This window comes from Echinops telfairi, unplaced genomic scaffold (genome assembly GCF_000313985.2).
Source record: "Echinops telfairi isolate 266 unplaced genomic scaffold, ASM31398v2 ScPeMD7_7467;HRSCAF=8505_1, whole genome shotgun sequence".
Taxonomy (NCBI): domain Eukaryota; kingdom Metazoa; phylum Chordata; class Mammalia; order Afrosoricida; family Tenrecidae; genus Echinops; species Echinops telfairi.
The window spans coordinates 43,180,282-43,192,937 of record NW_022111368.1 but is presented as its reverse complement, the minus strand read 5'-3'; the positions used below and the strand labels follow the sequence as shown (position 1 = coordinate 43,192,937).

At 47.5% G+C, this 12,656-nt stretch overlaps 1 protein-coding gene across 1 annotated transcript; it reads left to right on the top strand.

Annotated features, from left to right (window-relative positions):
* Positions 1 to 607: 607 nt before the first annotated feature.
* Positions 608 to 7,236, top strand: FABP1 (fatty acid binding protein 1). The gene is made up of 4 exons (XM_004707944.2): positions 608 to 722; positions 2,315 to 2,487; positions 4,393 to 4,485; positions 7,116 to 7,236. The coding sequence occupies exons 1-4, from the start codon at positions 656 to 658 to the stop codon at positions 7,164 to 7,166; spliced, it is 384 nt and encodes a 127-aa protein (XP_004708001.1). The 5' UTR covers positions 608 to 655; the 3' UTR covers positions 7,167 to 7,236.
* The last annotated feature ends 5,420 nt before the right edge of the window (positions 7,237 to 12,656 follow it).

Genomic DNA, 12,656 nt, shown 5'->3' with positions numbered 1-12,656 from the left:
CTTATATTCGAGCCCATTGTGACAGCCATTCTATCAATCCATCTTGTCCTGGGCCTTCCTCTTTTTCACTGCCCCTCTCCTTCACCAAGCATGATATCCTTCTCCAGGGGCTGACATCTCCTGGAGATCAAGTCTCACCCTCCCGGCCTCTAGGCAGCATTTGACCGGACATCTTCCAAGACAGATCTGATTGTCCTTTAGGCAGTCGATGGTACTTGCAATATTCCTCGTCAGCGCCACCACGCAGAGGCCTCCATTAGTCTTTGCTCTTCCTTAGGCCGCGTCCGACTTCCCCAGGCAGATGAGGCCATGGAAAATACCTTAGCAGCCGTGCTTTTCAACACTCCCCAGAGGTCTGGTGCTGCAGAGTGGTGGTCACAGTAGAAGCAGCACAGCCACGGGGCTTTGTACTTGATTGACACTCATTAATGTTTGCTGAATTTGAGCAAACGTCTGCTGTGACCAGCCTGTTTACTATCATTGACCATTGCTCTCAGGAGTTAATCTTTGAGCCTGGTCATAAAGGAGTCGACAGTAGGTGACCTGTGGCCGATATTGGAAGGGGAAGTAGTTCCCTATAAAACAGCCCACACAGGGGAGCCCGACCAGCAGTGCTTCAAGTCGACTGTGGAGAGGGAGCAACCGCATCGCCACCATGAACTTCTCTGGCAAGTACCAAGTGCAGACCCAGGAGAACTTTGAGGCCTTCATGAAGGCTGCTGGTGAGTAGTGGACTGGGTGTCAAGGCTGTGAGTCCCTGAATAAGGGTCTGACCCACAGGTGATGTTGACATTCAGGCTACCCCTAGTTCAGGGGACAATGGACTAACTCTTGTGGTTACTTGTAGCTTGTGCTAGTACTCACTGAATAAGGTGACTCTGGAGGCAAGTGACAGGGCACTGAAGTAGGGGTCTGATATGGATTGAAATCCCATCTCTTGGCTACCTCAATGGATGGCCCATTTGGTCATTTGGTCATTCATTCGTTTATCTCCTCCTTCTTCTAACAACGTTGATTGAAGGCCCAACCCAGCTGGGTGCCGTGTGTGGGGAGGTACCAAGGAGATAGAAAGAGATCAGCCAAATTTCCAAGGAGGCCACAATTTAATGAGAGATAGAGTTAAAAGTGCAGTTAAATGTCTCCTACCTTATACTAGGTGCTGACTCTGCGTTGGGCGTTATGCTTAGCATTTGGTATTCGAAATCTTCAGCCAAAGTCTCTGAGTTGGGTGCTATCATTTTCCCATTTTGTAGTTGAAGGAACTAAGGCCTAGGAATGCTGCATGGTTCTGACCCAGGTCGCTCAGGAAGAAGGTGTTTGACTTGGAATTTGAAGCTGGCACCAATTCTCAAACACCCTACGTAACCCCATGTGCCCCCCAGAACCAAGTGCATGAGGATATGGTGCTCACAGGAGAGTGTGGTCAGGCCTGCCTGGTCCGGGCTTGGTGGTGGTAACCCCTTGGGTTGAGCCTGGAAACCGGAACAGGTGACCACTAGGCAGACCCTAAGGCCGGAGGTATGCTCGAGGTCCAGCGAGCTTTGTGAGCAAAGGGGCAGGGTGTGACAAGGGAGAGCGCCCTGCAGGAGGAGGTTGGGGGAGATAGTAAAGCAGAGAGAGGAGGCTGCTGAGAACTTGGATCTTTCCCTTCTGGGAAAATTCTACTACCACCCTGCGTCTTACATCCCTTATGTGTGGCTCGCAGCCTCTGCCATTGACCTACGCACTTTTCATGAGTGTCAAGCCATACAGTCGCAGGTTCTGAAAATTCTAGAGTGCTATTCTCGGGCCAGGGAATCCTAGTCCATCTTCCACAAGAGGTTTGGCTGAGGTGAGGTCTGGCTGTGAGCGAGAAGTCAATGAACTCTTAGTCTGGCACAGAGCCTGCTTGTGTGTGTAGCCCTGGCACCATTATGAATGCCCTCTGCCCTCTCACACTCAGGGTGCAGGTTTGGGAAGTGAATTCCATGCTCATGGGGCGTAAGAAAGATGAAATATGCACCCTCAAAGAGCAAAGGCTCATGACGTGAAAGATAGAAAGAATGAGGAGGGAGCATGAGAGGAAACCAGGCTGCTCGCAAGAAAAAAAAAAATCATTCTTTCCCACAGAGGAGTGTCTGTCTTACAAGTTAACTAGAAAGATAGCAGGAGGTCAGGCCAGGCCACTGACTTTTCTTCTTAGAGACGAAGGTCTGTGTTCCCCACGGACTCTCTCTCCCTTTGCTCCCCTCCCCCAGGACACAAAGCTCCTGTTGTCACCCCCTCCTCCCAATTCGCAGCAGTGCCCTCTCTCACCTGCAGCCCTTTCCTCCAGGTCTGCCGGACGACCTCATCCAGAAGGGCAAGGACATCAAGGGGGTGTCGGAAATCGTGCAGAATGGGAAGCACTTCAAGCTCACCATCACCACCGGCTCCAAAGTCATCCAGAACGAGTTCACCCTGGGGGAGGAGTGTGAGCTGGAGACCTTAACCGGGGAGAGGGTCAAGGTAGGACCTGCCCTTCCGCTTTCCGGAACTTTCCCTGGGACCTGGCCCCAGGACTCCCTTCCTGAAGGCCCATACCTCCCAAGTCCCACCGCACACGCTCTGGTCTCTGAATCCACTTCTGGGGTGAGAGGCCCAAAGACAAAAGGCAATTCTCAGGGGAGATGCTCTACAACCACTCTTGTCTTTCTGGGGACTGTCTCGGGGGAGGTAGGGCACCTGGCCCAGCCATCTGGAGCTCCCATAGAAACACACACACAAAAGGGGGGGACGAGACACAGTCTCAAGTTCTAGGTTCTCTTACCTCCAGCTCTTTCTGTTCTCAGAGCCTTCCAACAGGCCCCCCACCAGCTGGGCGAGTGGGAATCAGTGAAGGACCCTGAGCCAAGCCCTGGCCTCACCCTGGAGATCACAGTAAACGAGGCTTCACTGAGCCTGGAGCTGTGGCCATGGGGAGGCGTTTCTGGCTGGGGTGCTGAAAGACCAACAGACCAAAGCTTCAGGCAAGGGCTCAGCCTTCCAGGAGCTGGTTGCTAAATCCTCTGGCCTCAGCAGCCTCCTCTGTAAAATGGGATAATCTAATCGCCCTTAGCAGATTGAAGGCAAGTGGGGGGCCTCAGCTCCTCTGCTCTGGGGCAAGACGTGCCATGAGAGCGGGGTGAGGCCTGGGTGAGTGGTCAGCAGGTGACAGCAAGGAGGACCAGGCACTGGGAGTGCCAGTCATCAGGGCCATGTTTAGAGACACAGCACATGCCAGTGGACATGTCTTCGTTCCTCCCCCGACAGCTTCCTGCATCGTCCCAGGACATTTGTCCCATCTCCCCTCTTGGGCCCTTGGGCTCTCCTTCCGCCTCTCCAGATACAGCATCTCTGCCGTGTGGCTGCGGTAGTGAGAGGCCGCTGAGTCAGCTCCAGCTCCAAGTGACCCAGGTCCAACAGAGTGAAACACTTGCCCGGTCCGCCATCGTCCTCACAATTGTTCTTCGGTTTGAGCCCATGGTGGCAGCCACGGTGCCCATCCATCTCAGAGAGGGTCTTCCTCTTTTTCACCGGCCCTCGACTTTACCAAGTACAATGTCCTTTTCCGGGGACTGCTCTCCCCTGACAACACGTACAACGTTTGTGACAGGAAGTCTTGACAGCTACGCTTCTAAGGAGCCTCTTCCTCCAAGATAGAGTTGTCTGATAGAACGTTACAAGTGAAACTATCTGTGACCGACATTAGGAGGGAAACCTTTGGACCGATGGAGTCACAGTAAAAGGCAGGTCATCTTGGGTTGTGCCAGGTTCTTTTCTGCTTGTCGTTTTGGCGGCAAATTGCTATCCTTGGTGAGGGTGCCCTGCTCGCTGGTGGATTTATATGCCACAGTGTCTGCCCTCCAGGAACCCTCTTCCTGGATATGTAAGGCTTGGGAAAGAGACCAAAGCAGGGGCATTTGATGTTTAGGAGGAAATAATATGTCTCGATGCAAAATATGTGTTCTTCTCACTGGAATTTTTAATTTAACTGCTACCTCCCTCCATTAGGTTGGAGAATTGAGAATGTAATTAGTTTTATTTCAGTGTTTACATTTGTAATCCCTTGGGGAAACAATGCTTATATACACACACACACACACACACACACACACACGTGTGTGTGTGTGTGTGTGTGTGTGTGTGTGTGTGTGTGTATGTATGCATTGGATCCCCAAGGGATTGCAAATGTAAACACTTCTGATAAAAGATAGCCTAATATCTTTTTAGTTCTTAGATCAAGAGAACAGAGAATTGTAAGGGGACAGGGGCCATGCCCAGATGGACATCCTGGTTGTTGTAAGCAGACAGTCAGGGAAGCCAAGTCATTATTAAAGCCCCTGCTCCCTTCCCAGGACACTCTTCACAGGCCAACTCCTCTGTCTCCTACAGGCGGTGGTTCACTTGGAAGGTGACAATAAACTGGTGACAACGTTCAAAGGCATTAAGTCCGTGGTGGAGTTCAACGGAGACACTGTAATCAGCGTAAGTCGGCACTCTTGAGCTTGTGGTTCCCAAGACTTGAAGTGAAGGGTGGGGACATCTCCCTCTACCTTCTCTATTATCAGTACCTGCTACCATTCCTGAGGATTCGTAGATGCCTGATAGTTCACACATATTTTCTCCAACCTTCCCAACGTCTCCAGATTTTATTAATGGGGAAACATGCCAAGGAGCCAGAGAATGCAGACCCAGAATTCTGCAGTTGTGTACTGCACACTGCCATGGGGAGCCCTTTACACTATTGACAGTTCAGATTTGTAGGCTCGTTATAATGTTACAGTCCATGCCAGCGTCCTGTTCCAGCAAAACTAGGGCAGTGATTTGGACACTTTTCTAAGAGAGAGATGAGGCATCTTGAGGAAAGAGCACCCTTTTCTAAGCCACCAAATGCATTAGCAGCCACCCTATTTGGTATTTCCCCACACCTCTGCTCCACTTCTACAGGCTGGCCACCGGTTCCATAGTCAGGTCAATCTTGCTGTCCCCTCTACCCCTGCCACCTTCTCTTCTGAGTGCCCATACCCTGCTTTCCCCTCTCTTTCTGCACTGAAACCCAAGAGGATGCAGTAAGAGAGGTCCTCGGCAGGAAGGAGGCCCAGGGTTGCAGCACAGCCCACTTCTCACAGTCCACTGGGATGTGGCCACAAGACTTGTTCACGGACTGAGGGCAGCAATCCATCCATTCAGCAGGTGGTGACTGAGCCATTCCATGGGCCTCAGGATTCCTGGAGCAGCCTCCTTCCATGGGCACAGCTGCCACATTCCAGGGGGTGTTCTGTTTGACCAGAAGTGGGCTTTTCCTATTTTATGACATTGCCCTAATTTTCAGCCAGAACACTTCACCAGCATGAACCAAAGAGCCATGAAGGCCTCCACCTGCTTTCCAAGTCCTGAAATGGTGATGTCCGTTCCGTATTTAAAAGGAGAATCATGCTCATAGCAATTGTATGAGCAGCCTTCGCATCTCGATGTGAGGCAAGCAGTTAAATGCTCCACTACTAACCAAAAGGTTGATGGTTCAAACCCACCCTCAGTCCTCTCAGAAAAGGGTCTGGTGACTCTTTCTGAAAGGTCATAACCTTGACCGCTTAGAGCAGTTCTCCTTGGTGCACGTGGACTCACCAGGAGTCTGAATCCACTTCCAGGCAACACATTTTTGCTTCTTAATTTTTTTCTTTTCATGAATCTGGCACAACATGTTTTTGGCCATCCTTGGGGTCAGCTGTCTGCCAGCCCTGTCCCTGATGCAGGAGGCACTGCACAGTGTTTCTCCTGCTGGCTCTTCTGTGCCCCTCCAATATGCTTTAACAAGTGACCAAAGGTCAAGCATGCTCCTGAGGGTCTGCCATTATCCTATTTGAGTGGGGAAAACATCCTCACCTCCAGAGAGTGGGAAAATCAGCTGTGACACATGTGGTCCCCAACCACCAACTCAGCTTTCACAGCAGAGTCGGGAGGCCCCACCAGCCATGGGGAGGTGAGCTTGTCCTGGGCTCACTCCTGCCCAATGATCTTCCAACTGCGCCATCTCCTTAACTCTCATCTCCCTGCGAGGGAGCCTGCAGGACGAACTTTATAGACAGGTTGATTCATCTGAGGTTACCAAGCTTGTAAGCAGTAGAAGCGGAACTGGCCCTTGGATCTTTCCATTCCTTTCTAATGTTGCTGAAGCTACAGAGCTCCTCCTTTCCCTCCAATAACATGTCCCATCGTCGCAGCAGTCTAGTTCCAGAGAACCAGCAGAAGGCAGAGGGAATGGCCCTCAACAACCCCAGAGCTGATGTGTCCAGTATCATAGGCTTCACAGCTTTTTGAGAAAGTCATGCAGTCCTTACTACGTTCCAGGCTGGCTGCCCAAGTAGTTCCATACACACGTATCCTTGGTGCTCCACACCTATTTGGTACATAAGCCCATTGATTCCAACTCATAGTGATCCCATGAGACACGGGAAAATTGCCCATAGGGTGTCAAAGCTCTAAATCTTTACAGAAGCAGACTGTTCAAACTTCTCCCCGTGGAGCAGCTACTGGGTTTGAACCACTGACTTCCTGGTTATCAGTCAAGGAGCACTTAATCACTCTGCCACCATGGCTCTTGTTTGGTATGTCCTCACAAGTCAATTCTGACTCATGGTGACCTTAAAGGACAGAGTAGAGCTGCCCCTTTGGGTTTCCAAGACTGTAAGTCTTTCTGGGAGCAAACCGCCTTATCTTTACCCATGGAGTAGCTGGTGGGTTCAAACCACTGACCTGATAGCTATCAGCCCCACATGTAACCCAGTATGTCACCAGGGCTCCTTGTTTGGTACATAGTAGGTGCTACAGAAAACTTAAGAGTCATTGAGCTGGATTAGATTGATTGGATTCAGTGGTCTTTCTATAACAGTCATTAATGTAGAAAATTAATGTAAAAGACAAAATAATTTTCCATGTGAGAGAATGATGTGACAAAGTGAGGTGGCCACAGGATTTTAGAAAAAGTCCCATTTCCTCTAGGCCTAGAGAAAATAGGAGTCTTTGAGTTGCTTCATTTGGGGGTATTTTGTAGCCTTAATTAATTTGTACAATTAAGTATCAGACAAACATTTTATGATTTTTTTTCTGGCTTTCAGACCATGACATTGGGTGACATTGTCTTCAAGAGAATCAGCAAGAAAATTTAGACACGTCTGCGTTTCATATTCTTTTACTGTGTAAAAATAATGTAATAAAGTGAACTTTGTTTTAAAAACATGTCTTTTTCTCAGTGGCTTCTTATTGGTAGCAATGAGCACTATAGCCTATGTTTTCCATTTATTTTAATTTATTTATTCTGTCTTATTGACATATAATTCACATATCACACAATTCAATGGCTTGAATATATTAAAAAGAGTTGTGGTATGGCAAGGGAGGTGCAAGAAAATAAGGAGCTAATAATCCTAAGCACAAGGAAGAAGAAAATGTTCTAAAACCGATTGTAGTGATGGGACCGATGGTTCCGGGGAACATGGGAGAGGAGGCAATTGGGGGGAAAGAAGCAGTGTTAAAAAACCCCGGGACAAGGGAACAACAAGTGGTCCAAATCGGTGGTGAGGAGGGTGTAGGAGGCCTGGTAGGGTGTGATGAAGAGTAATGTAAACGAGAGGAATTACCGAAACTCAAATGAAGGCTGAGCATGATAGTGGGACGAGAGGAAAGTAAAAGGATATAGAGGAAAGAACTAGGAGACAAAGGACATTTATAGAGGTCTAAATAAAGAGCATGTACATATGTAAATATATTTATATATGAGGATGGGGAAATAGATTTAGGTGCATATATTTATAAGTTTAGTATTAAGGTAGCAGATGGACTTTGGGCCTCTACTCGAGTACTCCCTCAATGCAAGAACACTTTGTTCTATTAAACTGGCATTCCATGATGCTCAGTTTCCCAACACGATTGCTGAAGACAAATGGGTGCATAAGCAAATGTGGTGAAGAAAGTTGATGGTGCCTGGCTATCAAAAGATACAGCATCTGAGGTCTTAAAGGTAAACAAGCAGCCATTAACTCAGAAGCAACAAAGCCCACATGAAAGAAGCACACCAGCATGTGTGATCACAAGGTGTCAAAGCGATCAGGTCAGGCATCAAAGAACAAAAAATGAAATAATTGTTAATGAGGGGGAGTGTGGAGTGGAGACCCAAAGTCCATCTGTAGGCAACTGGACATCCCCTTACAGAAGGGTCGCTGGGAGGAGATGAGCCAGTAAGGGTGCAGTGTGGCAACAATGAAACATACAGTTTTCCTCTAGTTCCTAAATGCTGCCCCACCCCCCGCCCCTACTATCATGATCCCAATTCTACCTTACAAATCTGGCTAGACCAGAGGATGTACACTGGTACAGATAGGAACTGGAGACACAGGGAATCCAGGGCGGATGATCCCTTTCAGGACCAATGGTGAGAGTGGCGATGCCTGGAGGGTAGAGGGAGGTGGGGTGGAAAGTAGGAACCGATTACAAGGATCTACATATAACCCCCTCCCTGGGGGATGGACAACAGAAAAGTGGGTGAAGGGAGACATCAGATAGTGTAAGACATGACAAAATAATAATAATTTATAAATTATCAAGGGTTCAGGAGGAAGGTTAGAGTGGGGAGGGAGGGGGAAAATGAGGGGTTGATACCAAGGGGATAAGTGGAGAGCAAATGTTTCGACAATGATGAGGGCAATGAATGTACACATGTGCTTTACACAATGGATGGATGTATGGATTGTGATAAGAGTTTTATGAGCCCCCAATAAAATGATTTTTTAAATGACCAAGCTATATGAAATGTGAGTTATGTGTCAACATACTGTTAATTTTTAAAAGAGTTGTGCAATTATTACCACATGAATTGTAGAACATTTTCTTCACTTTTCTACTCATTGTTATTAACTCCTCTTCTCCTCATCCCACCCCATCTTCCCTGCCAAAACCCTAAGAAACTATTAACCTAGTTACTATCTCTATAGACTTAATTGTCCTGGATTTCACATAAAGAAAATCTTACCAAAAAGACCTCAGCCACCACAAGATAAAACATAGAGAAACCTCAATTTAAAAGAAAGTAGCAAATAATAAATACCAGAACAAATTAAAAATGGGTCAAAGGCAAAAACAGATGTTCAATTTTAACTTAACTGTATCTGTATTAATTCACTTTCTAATATTCTCTGTCTGAGGGCAAAGCTTGCACATCCTTGGTCAATGGTCCAGGGGAATTCAGTGGGCGCTCACTCCCTGGGGAGTCTCTGCAAACGGATTGTGAGCTGTCACTGGCTTCCATCACTGTCTGCAGACCAGGTGCTCATAACTTAAGCTCTATGAAAACTCCCTCCTCTGCTCTTGGATTTCATTATTTATGATCCTTGAATCACACAAGCAGATATGGTTTTTCCATGTGAACCCAACTGGAGAGTACATACATATAGTTTGATTGACATATAACTCACATACTTTACAATTCAATGGTTTAACTATATTAAAAAGTGTTGTTCAGTCATTAACACAATCAATTTCAGAACATCTTCTTCATACTTATACCTATTACTATTAGATCCCCCATCTCTCCACCCCCAACTTCCCCTGCCAGAAGCCTAAAGAACAATTAATCTAGTTACTGTCTGTAGATTTACTTGTCCTGGATTTCATATATATAAAATCATAACCCAAGTGCCAACAATAACAATAGCATAATAGAATACATAAAAACATTAATCGAAGTGAAAGCAGAATATAGTAGTATCTAGAACAAATTTAAAAGTAAGCCAAGGGGGAGAACATAGGATAATATGTTAAATTTTAACCTCATTATGCCTACAGTCATCCACTTTCCAGTGAAATCTGTCAGGGGTAAGCCTACTCCCATGCCTAGTCCTTGGTCTGAGTGACAGCCTGTAGTTTGGTAAACTTTGAAAATTAGCATGCCCCACCCCAGTGGGTTGATTGAAAGGTCATTTCTCACACTGGGTGCAGACTTCAGGGCCACCCACTGCCCTGAGAGGAAAGTAAGGCATGGCCTGATCTGTAGAGCAGTCCAGGAAAGTGCCTTCCCAGCCGGAGCATGAGTAAGAAGCTGGAGCCACGTGGGTGTGACGTGGACTGTCATAGGGTGGCTCCCTTGGGACCAAGTAGTAAGAGCACTGGGCAAGCAGAGGAGGACAAGCAGCAGCCACGCATTACTGCAGCAGCACATACCCCCACCCTCACCCCCCACCCCACCCCAACACACACTGTCAGGTACTCCTCAAACACCGGCACGGGCCACTGAAAGAACTTTGCTTCCTCCTTGGAGGAAGCTGAGAGAGGGTTGCAAGAAAGGCTTCAGACGTGGACAGAGGAAATTTGGGTGAACGTTTCTTCCACCTCCTGGGCAGGCAAAGAATGTAGGAAAAGGGAGAAGGGGTTCTCTGAGTTTCATCAGTGTAGTTCCCTGCTCACACCCCACATCTAAAGAGCGGCCAAGGTCTTGTGCGTCTGACTTCTTACATATTTCATCACCGCAAACTATACTTCACCCTTACTAAACTTTCTACAAAGCTGCCGCCACAAATCACCGGAGAATACATTCCTGCTTGTTCAGGCCACTCACCTGTGGTATTTCCATTACAGCACTAGATCACTAAAACCATCCCAGAAGCAGGTGTGAATGGTGATGCGGTATTCCAATTGACCCCAGCTGAGGGGAGGTCTCCTCTGTCAAAGTGGCTTGTAAGATGTACATATAGGCTCTCTATCTCATTGCTTGGGAGACTGGGTTAGAAGACTATGTGACCTGAGAGCTGACATCTGCCTTGGTGTTCATCCTTAGAGTAGTGGACTCATACAATCTTTGTCCTTTTGTGATTGGCTCACTTCACTCAGGATAATGGTTTCTAGGTCCATCCATACAATGAAGTGTTTCCTAGTTCCATCACTGTTTTCAGGGATGCATGATATTCCGTGGTGCACATGTACCAGGGTTCCTTTATCCATTCTTCTACTGGTGGGCGTTTGGGCTGCTTCCAGCTTCTTGCTATCGTGAACTGCGCTGCAATGAGTGTACATCTCTTCTTGTTCAGTCTCTTACTTCTTTGCTAAGCAAAGGTATTGCTGAGTCGCATGTTACATCCCATTTGTGTTAGGTAGCACCAGATCGCTGTCCACAGTAGTTGTATACAAATAACACTTTAAAATGATGACAAATACTATTGAAATTGGCTCACTCAAGATCTAAAGTTTCTTATAAAAAAAGACACTATATTGGGGGGGCAGAGGCGGGGTGTAGGCACAATCCAATCCAAAAAACATTATATGTCAACCTTATACTGAGCAGCTTTCAAACAGAAGACTACTAGACATAAGGCTTGTCCTGTTATCAAAAACAGGGAAGAGCTCAAGCCATCCAGTCCTAATAGATGGTGCGGTGGAGAGCAGAGGCTTGTAGACTTAATCATTGAGTTTGAAGAGCCCGAACCCCTAATCTGATGAGTAAGTCAAATTTCTTTCCCTCAAGAAACCTACCCAGTCAGGTGGTGAATAAAGCACAAATAACTGTCCTCAGGAGTCCCTAAGTGGTGCAAATGGTTAATGCATTAGGGTGCTAAATGAAAGGCGGGAGGACTCTGATGGGGTGCCACACACTGGCCCCAAAGTTTACTTTTGGTATTCCTTCAAGACTTCCTTGCTCTGCTCCCCTTGCTGTTCTGTTGCACACCCTTAGTGTTTTGCCTCTGTGTGGTGGGGTCAAATAGGGTGCAATTCCCGCACTGTCTCCAGTGTTGTCCCCTGTAGGGTTATGGGTCAACGAAGGACATTGTGTCTCATAGTGGGGCCAGCCATATGGTCTTCTCTGTACTTTGGCTGCTCTGAGCAGGGATATTGTCCTCAAGGCGTGGTGGGCCAGGATGTGCTCCACTCGCTCTTCCTCCCCTTCATTTGCTCCTGTGTGCTCTGATCAGACATGTCAGTCTCCCTGAGCTGTAGCTTCAGTGTTGTCCTCTCAAGTAAATTCTTCTGGGGGAAGGAGGAGCTGTCCACGTAGTTGGGATTGGGGCCAGCCCCTCAGACCTCTCTACTGGTTCCCAGCTTCATGCCGGTATGTTGTATTCGCATCTTGGCGGGACCACATCTTGGTCTGGTCCCTCTTTACCTGTGGATATATAAACAACACCCTCCCCTGGGGTGGGTTAGTGCCCTGTTCCCCCACTACTCATGTCTCTTTTTTTTTCTTTTCCTCCCTCCTCCTTTTTAGTTGGCTACCATATGTATCCCTGGATTTGGTCTGGGCCCTGCCATACATCAGATTCGACTGGAAAACTCTCCTAAAGGTCAACAAACAGACCTTGAACTATTTACAGACTTTTCTCTTTTTTGTCGTTTGTTTTTGTTGTTGTTTTGTTTCCTTTTGTTGCTTTGTTTTGCTCTGTCTTCTTTTTTGTGCATATTATTTTCTCTGCAGGTCTATCTAGATAAGATAGGCGGGATAAACAATCTGGAGGAGAAAACAACAGAACCAACAGTTCCGGGGGTTGGGGGGGACATGGGAGAGGGAGAGGCGGGGAAAGGAAGGTGGTGTTGACCAACCCAGGGACAAGGGAGCAACAAGTGATCCAAAATTAGTGGCAAGGAGGGCATAGGATGCCTGGTAGGGTTTGATCGAG

Excerpts from the sequence above, each read along its gene's own strand:
- FABP1 (XM_004707944.2), top strand. The coding sequence starts at position 656 with ATGAACTTCTCTGGCAAGTACCAAGTGCAGACCCAGGAGAACTTTGAG. Across the intron at positions 723-2,314 it reads GGCCTTCATGAAGGCTGCTG|GTCTGCCGGACGACCTCATC; the intron begins GTGAGTAGTGGA and ends CCTTTCCTCCAG. Across the intron at positions 2,488-4,392 it reads TAACCGGGGAGAGGGTCAAG|GCGGTGGTTCACTTGGAAGG; the intron begins GTAGGACCTGCC and ends TGTCTCCTACAG.